This window comes from Carya illinoinensis, chromosome 9 (assembly GCF_018687715.1).
Source record: "Carya illinoinensis cultivar Pawnee chromosome 9, C.illinoinensisPawnee_v1, whole genome shotgun sequence".
NCBI lineage: Eukaryota > Viridiplantae > Streptophyta > Magnoliopsida > Fagales > Juglandaceae > Carya > Carya illinoinensis.
Window position 1 is genome coordinate 3577106 of NC_056760.1, and position 14639 is coordinate 3591744.

Below are 14639 nucleotides of genomic sequence, written 5' to 3' on the forward strand. Positions count from 1 at the left end.
GCTCCCCTCCCTCGTCGTTCATTGCCCACGTAAGCCTCTTTAGTTCTCTTTCTTTTTTCTTTTCCAGCCCAATTGAGGGATCTTCTGTGGTTTGTGAATGACTAGCTTCCATGGCTGTGAGAAGTGCCAAAAACTCATTTTCGAACCCCACACATTTAATCCCAACAATGTGTTTGAGTTCCAAGGCAGTTTGAATTACCCACTCTGACCCCCTCGGATGAAACGAATTCAGAGGAGTAGGTTCTGTACCCTCAACACAGCAGCTGACTTTCACAGTACCCTCCCTCATTTCCTCCCTCATCTCCATTCCACTTGGACACTCACATATTACCATAGCCCCTTCCTTTTCACTTTCCTCTAGTTTATCCACTGTTTCCACATAGTTGCCAACCAACGGAAGGAATTTTTTGGCTTCTAAAACAGATTCCGGTGAACTTGCCGGATTCTGAGCATCGGAGCAAACTTCCGGTAGCCCAGAAAGTACCGCCGGCGTGTTCTGTGAGTCCTCACATGTTACTAGCCCAACCCGCTGCTCTTCAGTCGCATCCTCTGTGCAAACCAGCCCCTGTTCTGAAGATTCCGGCGCCGGCGCCGGCGACGTCGCCATCGCCACCGCAATGGGAGGAGACAGCCCAGACCTGACCGTCGCCCCTTTCTGTGCCACCCCTCTGCTCAGATCTCCTCCCGATGACGCCGGATCCAGCTGCAAGGCCTCTGCACGCCGATACTCTTCAGTTACTGGGCTGCCGACGGCACAGCCAGCCTCTGATCTTGCCGACGACGAGCTACCTGCGTTGGGATGCCGCTGTTGAGGTGCCGGTACCGGCGGTGGTGAGTGCAGTTCTCCACTGCCGATGGGCTGTTTTTGGGTCAACAGCCCAGTGGTCTCCTTCTCGGGCTGGGCCTTCTCCAGGGCTGGCCCATTCATCTTGATTCTCCATTTCAGCTTTGGGTGGGCTTGGCGTGACCGGCCCAAGTCCATTCCCAACTTGATTTTACCTTTATTCACCCTGGGTTTCGGAGCCCCTTTATTTTTCAGACCCAAATTCCTTTTAAGAAATAAATCCCAGTCCACCTTTCCTATGAGTGACTCAATAGTCCTCTTTACCCCAGCCAATTCCTCCTTCACTCCAGCCAGTTCCACTTTCATACCTAAAAGGATGTTCTGCCCCTCCCTTTCCCCTACGCAGTTCTCGGGCAGACTAACTACACCTAAGTCATTGACTTGTCCTCTACCAACTTTCCCTGCCATACGACACTCTCCTGCAACCCCCTTATTTTTCTCTTTCTCCACGTTATACAAAATCTGCACGTTGCCTCCCTGCACTGCCACCCTACTACTTGCTTCACCTCCCCTAGCAGCCTCAGCATACGTCCTGGTTTGCCCTCCCATTTCTTTCCCCTTCCCACCACCCTTAACCACCACTGGAGCCTTAGAGAAACCTGCCAGAGCATGCTTCAGCTCCAAGGATAAAGTCTTCCACCCATAACCTTCCTTCCCTGCTGGAAACACCAGCATGCCTCGGCGGCCATTACCACCATATTCCGTAACTTCCAAGAACTGTCCAAAGGCATTAGATCTTCTATGAGCAACCACAGCCAAAGAACCAATCCGAAAAGACTTGAAGAAATCCCTTCTCCCCATCGAAAGGTAACATTCTTCCACCATGTTAGCCATCCAATGAGCACAAGAAAGGCTGAAGACCAACTCCTTTGTCACCTTTCTGCTTCTTTCTGTAATACTAAGGAAGTTCCCCCCCTCTAATGCTAAAATAAAAACTTTAGTTTCTATAAAAACATGTTTAGAGTAACCCATCTTAAACTAGAGACTGTAGCAGACCCAAGCTTAAGGGGATGGAGATTCCAGTGTAACACTAGAAAAGATCATCCATGGATGTACGGAGAGAGAAAGAGAGAGAAAGGAGAGAGAAAAAGTCCAAGAAAAACTCAACCTTTCAATGAACTATATTGGAAGGAAGTTAAGGAGCGCAGAAACTAGAAAGGGAAAAGAGGCTTTGGTTGTCCTCCGGATTCTGCTACTGTGTGGCTCTCCCAGGTGGAGTCTGTTTTTTGAAGGGCTCCTCGAATGAGGCAGCTACTCCCCGGTTGTGAGGACTTCTCTAGTCCTTGGCAATCTGATCCTGTTTCTATGTACAAATGGCTTTAAAATTTATGTCTTGTTCATTGTTTCTGGTGGTTGATTACTATTTTGCTGGAGCTATGCTTGGTCTAAAAGTTGTCGTTCTCATAAATTGACGAGAGGAAGGATAGTAGTAAGAAGTGATGCGTTCAAATGTTTTCTTCAATAAACATGATCGTAAATTCACTATGGAGTATTATCTCATGTCATCATCCTCGAACCAGGAAAAATATTTGTTTTCCATAGAGTTTTCCACCGTCACGCTATCAAGTGTGCCTCGTGCATGATGATTGGTATTCTTTTATCTTTTTCAAAGCTTTGTTTTGGAGGGGATTCGTATACAGTTTTGGATAGTCTCAAAATTACAATTTATTTTGCGATGAGTAGTGCTTAAATTACTAGACGTTATAACTTGCACTCTAAACTACCGATAGATTTCAATATATACCTTTGGTTAAAGACTGATATTTAAAATGAAGTAAAAAAAAATTATTATTTGGGTACAGACACACACAGAGAGAGATAGAGAGCATGGCATGGGATAAAGGTGGAGGGAGTCCCGGGAATCAAGTTGAGAATGACATGAAAACGTGAAATAGAGCTCGTGAGAATGAAAAATGCAGTGAGGTGAGTCTTCTTGAAACCCAAACTCTGTTGAGTAAAAATTCAACTCAATCATATTTATGGACAACCAACGCCAATAGAATCCGAGGAAGAGAGACTCAGGCTTCATTCAAAGTACTCTCTTTCTTTAAAAGTACTCTCTTTCTTTGTAACATTCACTTGACGGTTCAAAAAGCATTTTTTTGCAAAATTATTCCACTCACCACCTCAACATTTAATGCTATATTTCCAGTCAAAAAAATAAAAATAAAAAATAAAAGAAAAGATCACTCGTTTGTACCAGTTGAACCTAATTTGTGGTGTTGGCTGTTTACTAGATACTTCCGAGTGTCTTTTAAAAAATCAACCATTTTTAATATAAAATGGAGCACAAAGCTTGCCTATAATTCAAGGAGATTGGAATTAGCATAAAAAATTCATGGTACTCTTGGAAGCTTCTGTTATACATATGGGATCAGGAAAGAGGAGTTAAATTATAAAAACTGGGAGTGTTTACTCTAGGTTAGTTGCTTTCATTATTTTGTTGAAGAAGAAAACTTTCAAATGAAGTTTGAAAAAAAAAACATATCACGAGTGAAATTACGCATCGATCATGGATAAGAACATGCATAGATCCATCTATACACGTACTAACGGTCACATGGTCTCGAAAACTTTCCCCAAACGTGAACACATTGACACCAAGCTGCACTCTTTACTCCTACATATCCCGTGCCTGTCAACCCATTTTTGGCAGTCTCAACTCCTACTGACACTCCTTCCCTACTCACTCGGCTTCCCCAGACCTAACCTGAAACAAGCCATGGAGAATTGCAAAAGACCCTCGTTAAAGCCATGGAAGAAAGGCCCCACTAGAGGCAAAGGAGGCCCTCTGAATGCCTCGTGCCACTACCGGGGTGTTCGACAAAGAACATGGGGCAAATGGGTTGCTGAAATTAGAGAGCCTAAGAAGAGGACTAGACTCTGGTTAGGTTCATTTGCCACCGCCGAAGAGGCTGCCATGGCTTATGATGAGGCTGCAAGGAGATTATATGGACCAGATGCTTATCTCAATCTTCCTCATCTTCAACCCAACCCCAACCCTCTACTCAAGTCCCAAAAGTTCAAATGGTTTCCTTCCAAGAATTTCATTTCCATGTTTCCTTCTTGCGGGTTGCTTAATATAAATGCCCAACCTAGTGTTCATGTCATTCATCAGAGGCTCCAAGAACTTAAGCAAAATGCGGTTCAAAGCCTAACACCCTCTTCCAGTTCATCTTCATGCGATTCAAAAGCTAAAATCCAGACCATGAGTGACCAAATAGAAAACCCAACAGTTAAGAGGAAAGATGCAGAAATTTCATCAGACAAGATGCTGGGAGCTTGTGACGAGAAACCACAGATTGATCTCAATGAGTTTCTTCAGCAGTTGGGTGTACTGAAAGACAAGAGACAGACAGAATCAACCGACGCCACACTTAGTTTTGCAGTGCCAGATGCTACATTGAAAGAATGTGATGACGAACTTGAACCTGGAACCTTAGCCAACAAGAGTTTCAACTGGGATACAGTGATCGAGATGCATGGTATTACAGATCAAGGAGCAGAAGCCGGTAACCACCAAGTTTGCGACTTTAATGAAGAGATCAGTTTCTCTACTTCCATCTGGAATTTCTGAGAGGATCAGCTGCTTTCAGGAAGAAATAGTATTTTAGCTTTGGTGGAGTTAGGAAATTACTTCAGCTTGAAATCTACTACCAGTTTCATCACTCTCACGTATGTAGCATTTCAATCTCCTAGTAGACATCAGTTCACTTTCACTTTCTCTGTGTGTGTGTGTGAGAGAGAGAGAGAGAGACTAGTAGACATCAGTTCACTTTCACTTTCTCTGTGTGTGTGTGTGAGAGAGAGAGAGAGAGAGAGAGAGAGAGAGAGAGAGAGAGAGGGCTTAGTTAGATTGTTAGAGGCTGCGAGAACTTTGTTCTTCTACTTCTTGTGGCTGCGAAACTATAATTGGCCTTGGTTTTAACCAATGGTTGAGGCGAACTGATCAACACTTTGATCATTTTTCCGATCACTATAATGGCCATCTTTGCAACAACGCATGTTTTTGCTCAGGTCCCTACCAACTGAGGGAACTTACAGGGAAAATCTCAGAAGTGGGAGCTTTCAACATCTTAGATTATAATCGGAAGAAATATGGGCATAAAGATAATCACTACAAGGAAGGATTAAACAAAACAGTCGTATGAAAAAGGAAATGGAAAAAGTGAGGCTTACACATAGAAGCCATGATTGCCACAGTAGTTTCCAGATGATATTCAGGATATAAATCTGTGCTTGGATCTGTTCTAAGTATTAAAAAGCAGGCAATGAAGATGACTCACGGAGGCAAAAACACGAACAAAAAAAAAAAGATGTATACATTCTTGGCCATTATGAAAAGGCCCAAATTCGTCATATTCAAACCGTGAAACATTCCCATTGAATTTTTGACAATTCCCCAGAAAAGAGGAATGGAGTTGAACCTTGATGAGGAAGTTTAAGCATTACTATGAAAGTGCAAAGATAATTGGTCTTTTACTTTTGACACAATGAACACAAGGCACGGTAGAAATGAATAAGATGTGTCCAACAGGCTACAGCCTAGTTTCCAGACAACTTTGCATGTCAAAAATAGCAAGTTGAAACAACTTTTCATCCAGAAGAACTATAAAATTATCTTCCTTAAGTTTTCTTTAGTTATTCATTTTGATACTCTGAGGCACTTAGATACTCACCATGCTCCTCAAAATATTCAATTAATCGTTTCAAGAACCCATCACTACTCACTGTTTCGGTGTCACAGACAAGACAGCATTGCCTTCTAGCCCGTGTCACAGCCACATTCATTCGCCTGCGATCACTCAGAAACCCCACCTGCAATGTTTTGAAAAAAAAAATAGAGTTTAATTTTCTCTATTCTACAATATTCATGGTAATTGAATTTTAACTTTCTTATTTCTTCTGAAGAAATAAATTAACAATAGTAATGAAGATGAATTACGAACCTCTTTCTTTGAGTTTGATCGAACCATGGAAATAATAATAGCTTCCTTTTCTCGTCCCTGGAAGCCATCTACTGTTGAGATTTCCACGTGTTTTAGTTTCTCTTCATTGCTTTTCAATATCTTTAGTAACACAACCTGCATTACTAGATACAATATCAGCAATGAAAAAAATATGTATAGTGTCATACTATGTGCACAAAAAGAACTTTTCATTTCATCCAGTAGCTATTTTGATCGTTTGCCATAATTACATAATTATGAAGCTCATGGTTTGGTGTAAAATAAGACCAATAATACAATGACATGGAAGTATTCCATGGCATTCTGAATACATTCGTGCACTGGATTATTTATATAATATATTTATAATAAAAATTAAGAAAAAAAGGAGAAATTAGAACCACCCAAGGGGTGGTCCGGCCAGCCTCTATTGTGGCAAACCACCCCGGCCTGGGTGGATCTTGCCACTCCAGTGCCAGGGTGGCCAAATGGGGTGTAAGCAGACCACCACAAATGGGGTGGAAAAATTTTAATCTTTTTTACTAGATTTAATCAAGTGTGATGTGGTTTCCTACTCTTAATTAGAAAGTCGATGTGCCTAACTTTCTATTGAATAGTGTACACGACCTGGTTTACTAGGTCTAGATTGTAGATAAATTTCAGCAATTAAAGCTCACAAAAGAAAGACCTATACCTGTGCAGCATATGGGGTAATAATACCAATATCAGAAGCCCGGACTCCACTTTGAACAAGTCTCTTTGCATGGGCAATCGCAACTTCTGCTTCACCCTCATTCAATGTGCTATCTTCTTCATCCTTCTTTTCGTCCATATCACACCTGAATCAGATCAATATGAACCAAGTACGACAATCATCAAAAAAGTCTTTTTTCACATTTTGCCTTCTAATTTTGGTGTGACTTCAAAATTTAAGGACAATGAGAATGAAACCATTCAATGCAGTTCCAAACAGGCATGGAGAAACCCTAAGCAATTATTATGAAAACCATTATAATTCAGCATATGGCAACAATGTAGCATACCCAGCTATGTCTATGAGAAGAATGGTGGGTTCGGTCGAAGTGGTTCTCTTCACGTCCTCAAGATCAAAAAGCATATGTGCAGCAACACTTGGATGGGCTTTAATCTGTAAGAAGATATAACCATACAAAATCGCACAATTTCCTTTCCCATTTCTTATTGATATTACAGACAAAGTTTTTCGCAACCCATTAATTTATCCAAAAAAAAAAAGAAGTTTTTCGCAACCCATTACTGATATGTTTTGTCTAAACCAACATCCATAACACACCTTACTGCTGTATAGCTCTTTAGATGACCAATTCATAATAAGCTCATGCATGCGGTACTGTACGGTGAGCATTGACATGACTTCATTTCCATACATGTCTGCAAGGCGTTCAAATAGGGTTCTTCCCAAACCTTTCCTCTCAGCTTCAACACTTTGAATTGTTGGGGGAAGCTGAAGATGGTCACCAGCAAGTATACATCTTGAACCCTGAAAAAAATAAACTTAGATTGTTAATTGGTGCTGTGATTGCTAGTAGACATTCTACATGTATCATTACCATATTTCATTTTTAGGCAATTACCTTCAATCTTTTGATATACACAATGACCAACACAAGTCATTCCGTTGGAATATACTTTTCAAAATTCAAAATATCCTTGGCTGAAATTTTTTAGTCTTTGAGCAAGTTATTTTGTATTACATATATTTAAAGACATTTTTACTCCTGATAGATTGTATGGTAAAGAAATGTATCCAAAGACCTGGGTAATAAGCATTAAAATGAGTGACCATTAAAAATGACAGTGATAATTATGGCATCCCCAAATTGAACACACATGGGTGCATGGCTGCATTTTTAAGGGAAGTGCATATGTTTTTTGGTGTTATTATGTGTGCAATACTACCTTTAGTAGAGCTATCCAGCATGCTATCTCAAGTGCCTGAGCAGCTTCATCAATAATCACCAAGTCAAATGAAGTGTTATCCAACTTGTGGGAAGACGCCCCAGTCAAGGTTGCCAACACCACATCTGCTCTTTTAATTACATCTGTAACAGCAAGTTGCTGCCTTTTACGCTCTTCTTTAGAAAGAGTTCTAAGCTCTTTCTGGATGTCTCTCCTGGTGTTTTTGTCTTTGGTTTTCAACAGTTTCCCATTTAAGACCTGAAGAAATGCAGTGAGGACAAGTTGAAGCATTAATATATAAGAAAGTTATCAAATCACAGAAGCATGAAACAGGTTGTGGCACCACTTGTAAAAAACACTTGCGAAAAAAAAGTTCTGGTACCAAAAAGAAACTTCCAGAAAGAAAGCCTTCTGGCAGGATGAACCAGAAAATATGGAATAACTTTTTAAGTTTAGAGAATAAATGATATAACATGCAACAGCCAACCACACCCAAGGAGATATCAACTTTCTCCCAAAACTGAATACCATTATTTTGGTTAGAAAACTTCATCCGATAAAATTATAAAACGGAAAAGCATATGATTAAGCATCATTTTTCAATAATTTTAACTGCATATATGGGAAAACGTTGTGCACTAAGTTTGCTTCAAATCTACTTCAAACCTCTACCTTCATTTCCTTCCGAATGTCACTAGCCAAAGCACTATTATCGCCCCGTAAAACCTAAAAAGCAAAAAACATACATGTAAGGACCATCAGTTTATCAAAGATTAGAAAGTATATTAAAACAACACCACACAAAAAGAAAAAAACATCTGCTTTATGATATGTCAGAGAAAGGAGGAAATGTCTTGTCCACAGTACCATAACCAGAGACTAGAAGACATCAAAGGAAGAATCAATGGATTTATGAATGAAAAACACATGTAATTAGGTACATAAAACAATATAACAAAAGGAGTGGACTTTCAATTTCTTCAACAAAAAATAATTATAAAGCGAAAAGGACTGTCAATATGTGCTCATCCAAGTAGCCGTGACATGTTCCCAGGAAAACAAGAGAAAAGTCAAGGTGCACAATACAGTTTTTTTTTTTGATAAGTCAAGGTGCACAATACAGTGACATAAAAAACATATAAATCATGGGATGAGATGAAATTATAAGTTTAAACAAAACGCCACTGTGATGACAGAAAGCATTCCAGGCATCAAGCTTTTTTCCCTAAATTTGAGGTTTTATATACCTGAGCATCCAGCGCACTCTCCAATACTTGAGGCAGTAAACGTGCAGGATGCCCCAATCTCACCAAATTTACTCTGAGAGAAGATATGGAAATAGATAAAGACATTGTTATATTTGATATTGTCACACTTGATGATTCAAACCATTTTATAACAAAGAGAATCCTCAGTATAGAAAGCTGAGATTTTCAAAGCCTATAACCTTCCCTTTTACTCTATAGAATTGAACGCAATAAGGGGTGACACCTGATGTTAAACCAGCCACAACAATTCCTACTTGCAATGAGCTATATGACTCCTAAAAAGCAATGCTAGGAGAATGTTTGAGCCTATTGGCTGCTACATCCAATTGAATGCAAAAGCACCATACACAAGTAAGAAGATCAATGGCTATAACAATTTCTCACTGATCACATTCTTCAGAAACCATTCACAAGACGTGTACGTATAGAACCCAGACTTGCCACGATAACATGATAGCATAGCTTCAGTGAAAATGAATAAGAAAACCTGTGGACTTATAGAAATACATACTTATTCTAGTACATGTTCACTGTATTTTACCTGTGAGGAACAAGTCGCTCAACAATGTTGTCTACAGCAATATTTGAAGCAGCACATGCAAGAATCTTTGATCCACGTTTCACTTCTTGTAAGATAATCTCCACCACAGTTGTGGTTTTTCCAGTTCCAGGAGGGCCATGCAGCAAGAATATATTCTTTGATGACAGGGCTTTTGAAATGGCATCTTTCTTTGGAGGAAAAAAAGGGTAGAGACTAGGTGCATTAGTTTGTGAGAAATGGAGCATGCATAAAGAGTGAACATATACATGCATAAATCAAGCAAGGATGGGTGGGTGAAAATGTTCAAAATCACTTTCTTTTTTTTTTTTCTAAATAACAATCATTTTTTTATCAGTAAAAAAGAAAAATTCTTGATGAGAATAGGCATAGCTCAACTACACAAGACATATACAAGAGCAATACCTTTTTTTTTTTTTTTTTAATCAATAAATAAGAATTTTATTAAAATAGGCAAAGCCAAGTACACGGGACATATACAATAGAGACACCTATGCATGAGTGTCTAAAGATATAAGGAAATCATGTACATTCATGGCATTAAAGTCTATTACAATCGACCAATGGAGTAGAGTATGAAAAAATAAAGTTCTAATCTCGTCCATACAAGAGCAATACCCATACGTGATTGTCTAAAGATACAGGGAAATCATGAATGCTCACGCCATGAAAGTATATTACAATCGACAATGGAATAAAGTATTGAGAAAAAACATTCTAAGCTCATCCATTGATAGGTTGCAACTAATTTCAGTGGTAGATGTCATGGTGATAGTAGGGGATCAAATCCAGTGGAACATCAATTTTAGCCAGGCGGCAAATGATTGGGAAATGGACAGCTTTGCAGCCTTTTTCAGTCTTTTGTACTCAATCAAACGGAATGACCAGCATGCCGATTTATTGTGGTGGATACCTACAGGTAAAGGTGTGTTCTCGGTTCGCTTGTTTTATAAGTCCCTTTCACATGAGCTCCCTATTTAGTTTCCTTGGAAAATAATTTGGAGACATAAGGCGCCTCTCAAAGCAGCATTTTTTGTGTGGACCCATTCCTTGGGTAAGATCCTCATAACAGATAATTTGAGGAAACAAATGGTGATTATCGTAAATTGGTGTTGTATGCGTAGGAATGGGGGTGAATCTGTGGACCATCTTCTACTACACTGTGAAGTAGCTCGAGGGTCATGGAACGAGGTATTTAGTAGACTAGATTTGGGTTGGGTTATGCTTGAGACAGTAGTGTCGGTTTTGGCTAGCTAGAAAGATCTAAGAGGCAATCAACAGATCAAGGCTGTATGGAATATTATTCCTATATGCATTATGTGATGCGTGTGACAGGAGCGCAATGAACAGACATTCGAGGATAAAGAGAGATCGATGAAGGAACTTGAAACTTTCTTTTTTAGAACTCTTTGTACTTGGGCCACTGGCGTTAATTTTAATGGCCAAGATTTCCTTCTATCTATTGTCCCTACGTAGGGCATTCTTTGTACTACACATGACTTTTCCTATTCTTTTATTAATACACTTTGATTACTTTAAAAAAAAAAAAAAAGGTTGCAATTGACAATAATTCTAAAAAATAGCACAAATGACGGCTGCAATCTTAGTTCAGAGGTGGTGCGCAGGAGAATATGCATAGAGAATCCAGCTTCACAATTTCCTAAACTTCATTTATAGTTATTCTGCAACTCTTTCTATTCACTTATGTTTCAGTTCCAATTATTGTTTAGTGTTTACCCTTAAAAGTTTCGAGCAACTGGCAGTGTTGATTTTTAAGTTAGGTGAGCTTTATATTCCAAATTTTGAAAACTGAATGTATAGAGCATAAACAATCTAATTGAGATTGATGTTGAGAAAAAATTTCAATTCAATGACTAGTCTCAATGCTAAAGAGAAACCAACTGGATTTTGTTAGAATTCTCTTAATATGGCTGTATGACTCTTTTTTCATGATTATGTTAATCTCAATACCATAATATTTTCATTTTGAATTTCTTTAGTAACAAACTGTTTCAAAAACCAAAACATTATGCTTGAGTGTAAGGAAATGCAAGAGAATATGTTTACAAACTTGAGAGTTATCAAGGTTGGAGTTGAAGGGGGTGAATTTGACATCCTTTTTGGTCACTGTCGGTGGGCTCTCCCCGAATAAAACAGGAATGAGATCAGCTGCAGGTCCCTTCTGCACACCTTTACTCAATTGTACCAAGGCATCCTTCATCCTTTGGTATGTCACCTGCGAAGATAATCAGTACTTGCAGCATTTATTTTTCCAACGAATATCTATAAACACATAGTATAAAGATTAAAATGATCTCAGCATAAAACAGGAGATGCCAAAAATTTTATACCACATCCTTTTTTGAGGACTTTGCAACTTATAGAAACTAGAAATTAAATTGTACAGTTCATTTACGAATGAATGATAGGTCTGATCCATTTAAGAAAGCTGAGTCAATATAAAGTTTTCAATATCGTACAGTTTGAACTGCTTACAAACTTGTAATTTTTTCTTTGTTGTTAAGTTCCAAAGTAGTGTAATGTTAGTAACTGTACATGGCCTGCTACAGTTGGGTATCCAAAAAAAATCAAACTGGTTCAGGTTTTGCTTATAGCCAAACTTGATGTACGGTATTTCCTATAGCGGTTTACATTTTGGGGGAACTTATATGTACAATATCTGCTATGTACCCCTGTAAATGATCCCTAGAGCACCATAGAAGTCTAATCTCCCTCAAATAAATATAAATTACATAACAATTCAAGCCAACTCGAAATCTTCATTAACTGGGAAACTCTGAACAGCATACCTCATTGGCCACTTTCTCAAGACGAAGGGGACTATTCAAACCGTCTTCTGGGATGTCATCAAAAGCAACAGTGATTGAAGAGTCCTGTTCAATACACAGCAAACCACCAGCACAAGTAGTCGTGAAAATGATCATCAGTTTCGTAAAGAAAGCATGGCATTAAGTAATCACCCAACATTCCGTTTCTCAAAATTACCTTTAACCGGTAAACCACACCTTGTCCAAGTGCAGGAGACCCCAAATCAGCCTTATTAGGTCTTAAAACAACCACGTCATGTGTGCCAAACTACAACCAGGAAGAAATAAAAGGACAAAAATTAAAATATGAAACTAGAAGCCGAAGCTAGGATACGATTTCAATATCTAAAAACACCGCCCTTGCTTCACTAAAAGTAGTAAATAAATTGAATTTAACAAGCAATCAACAGGGATTGTGGAATCTTCACCTTGTGAGCAGGAAGAACGTCCCCTTTAGTAGATTGAAACTCAAGAAGAGTTTTCCCCATTAGCCCTGTCTATGGCCACAAAAAAGTTAAAGAAAATTACAGAAATTCTAGATGGCGCAATGCTCTTGGTTGCCAACAAAATGCAGTAAGAAGTATTTTTTTGGGACAAGTAATAAGAAATTTATTAATAAAAGAAGAAACTTATGCAAAGATGGAATGCACAAGAGAATCGCCTTGAGAATTACAATCCAAGGTTTAAGAGATCCACAAAAATCAAATGAATCACAGTAAACCCCATCCATAACAAGGCTCTATTCATACAACGACACAATAAAATGGGTGGGACTTAACAGAAAAATTTTAACAGCATAAAAAAGTACATTTATTCCCCTCTCTGCAAATCGTCAACATAAGGCAAAGAGGAACTGCATTCCATATCGGACTTTTTTATGCCGACCAAACAGCCTTTCCGGCTGAAGTAGACGTCTATCACCTTCTTTGGCATCCCCCAAATTAATTCCAAAAACAGAAAATATGAAAGATCACGAATCTCTCACAAAGGTACGATCTGACAACTGATGATCAACCAATTGGCTGTTACACTTACGTAAACAACGAAAATTGACAAGGGTTTTATTACGCATTAGATTATGCACAGCTAAAATCTTAGGCATGGCAGTTGTCAAGGCGACAAAGCAAACTTTGGAATACTTTGCCACACTAAAATGCGCCTCCAAGGACTACCACTGGCAACTTACATATTAGAGTACAATAAATCCAGGAGAGAATCAACCAATTCGAACCCCAAACATGAAAAACTCGAACAAATCTTAGACTCCAGAAACGAGTTCCATCATCCCCTAGTGTCCAAACAGAAGAATAGAGATGCATGTTTATTGACAGCCATCGGAAATAAAGTTCGTTACACACACCACGCATCACGCCAGAATCGGATCGTCCTTCCATCGCCTACTCCAGACGAAAGAAAGTCAAGATTTTTTTCTCAACCAGCTCTAATAGCAATCCAAAGACTACCACTTCAGCATTCTGTTCACTCCAGGCTTTCTCATATTAGTTGACCAAAGCTGCTTCTTTCTTAGTCCCCCCCACCTCCCTCTTCCCTTTCATTTTGAACTTCAGGGAAACAAATTTAAAAAAAATGAAAAAAAAAAAATTACAAACATAATCTTGTATTTTCGCTTTTTACATACTTCCATTTTCACGGAAACCATTAGAATAGAAAAAAACCTGAGCGTCTACACATTTCAAATTGAGAATAGTGGAGCCCCTCTTTTGAGCAGTCTCTAAGTTTCTGGACGCGCCTGTGCTGATTGATGCTGATATCTCAGCGTCCTAAACCATTTTATTATAAATGAAAAACTTCAGTACCCATATGACATACAGTCACGCAAATATACACATAAACAGAGAGATACAGAACCTTCTCCAAATCGAGGAGAGGGACTGTGATAGAGATGAATTGTTGGAGAGAGAGAGGAGTTGAGATCTTCTTCGTCTTCCCTCCCTCCATGGCTATCGTTGCTGTCCGCGAGTTAGCTTCTTTAGAGAGAGAGAGAGAGAGAGAGGGAGCCTCTCGGGAGCAGGGCAGCAGAACGATTATGAACTACTTATCATCTCTCCGTTTCCTCTCTGTGTTTTTATTTATTTAAATATTCGGTTAAACCGGACCGCGCCGAATCGGATTTGTAACCGATCCGGTGCCGATTTTTAATAATCGAAATCGGTTTAAAACTTATCCCATACCAATTTTCATATTTTAAAAAGCGATTTAAACCAAACTTAAACAGTATATATATTTATAATT

The 14639-nt window shown here is 39.0% G+C and overlaps 2 protein-coding genes across 3 annotated transcripts; one reads left to right on the top strand and one right to left on the bottom strand.

The window, feature by feature from the left end:
* Window positions 1-3514: 3514 nt before the first annotated feature.
* On the top strand, window positions 3515-5134 carry LOC122276155 (dehydration-responsive element-binding protein 2F). The gene has a single exon (XM_043085679.1). The coding sequence runs from the start codon at window positions 3567-3569 to the stop codon at window positions 4419-4421; it is 855 nt and encodes a 284-aa protein (XP_042941613.1). The 5' UTR covers window positions 3515-3566; the 3' UTR covers window positions 4422-5134.
* Window positions 5135-5298: 164 nt separating this feature from the next.
* LOC122276154 (DNA-binding protein SMUBP-2) lies at window positions 5299-14456 on the bottom strand. Of its 2 annotated transcripts, none has more exons than XM_043085677.1 (15): window positions 14256-14456; window positions 14063-14167; window positions 12815-12883; window positions 12565-12654; window positions 12369-12452; window positions 11630-11794; window positions 9541-9728; window positions 8979-9051; window positions 8404-8457; window positions 7732-7989; window positions 7106-7312; window positions 6837-6940; window positions 6488-6632; window positions 5794-5928; window positions 5299-5662 (listed from the first exon to the last, which is right to left on the bottom strand). In XM_043085677.1, the coding sequence occupies exons 1-15, from the start codon at window positions 14343-14345 to the stop codon at window positions 5486-5488; spliced, it is 1944 nt and encodes a 647-aa protein (XP_042941611.1). In that variant the 5' UTR covers window positions 14346-14456; the 3' UTR covers window positions 5299-5485. The 2 variants fall into 2 exon arrangements, with proteins under 2 accessions (XP_042941611.1, XP_042941612.1); XM_043085678.1 differs by lacking the exon at window positions 14256-14456 and adding an exon at window positions 13747-13948.
* Window positions 14457-14639: the final 183 nt, after the last annotated feature.

Excerpts from the sequence above, each read along its gene's own strand:
- LOC122276155 (XM_043085679.1), top strand. The coding sequence starts at position 3,567 with ATGGAGAATTGCAAAAGACCCTCGTTAAAGCCATGGAAGAAAGGCCCC.
- LOC122276154 (XM_043085677.1), bottom strand. The coding sequence starts at position 14,345 with ATGGAGGGAGGGAAGACGAAGAAGATCTCAACTCCTCTCTCTCTCCAA. Across the intron at positions 12,453-12,564 it reads GTGTGGTTTACCGGTTAAAG|GACTCTTCAATCACTGTTGC; the intron begins GTAATTTTGAGA and ends TGTATTGAACAG. Across the intron at positions 11,795-12,368 it reads TTGAGAAAGTGGCCAATGAG|GTGACATACCAAAGGATGAA; the intron begins GTATGCTGTTCA and ends TTATCTTCGCAG.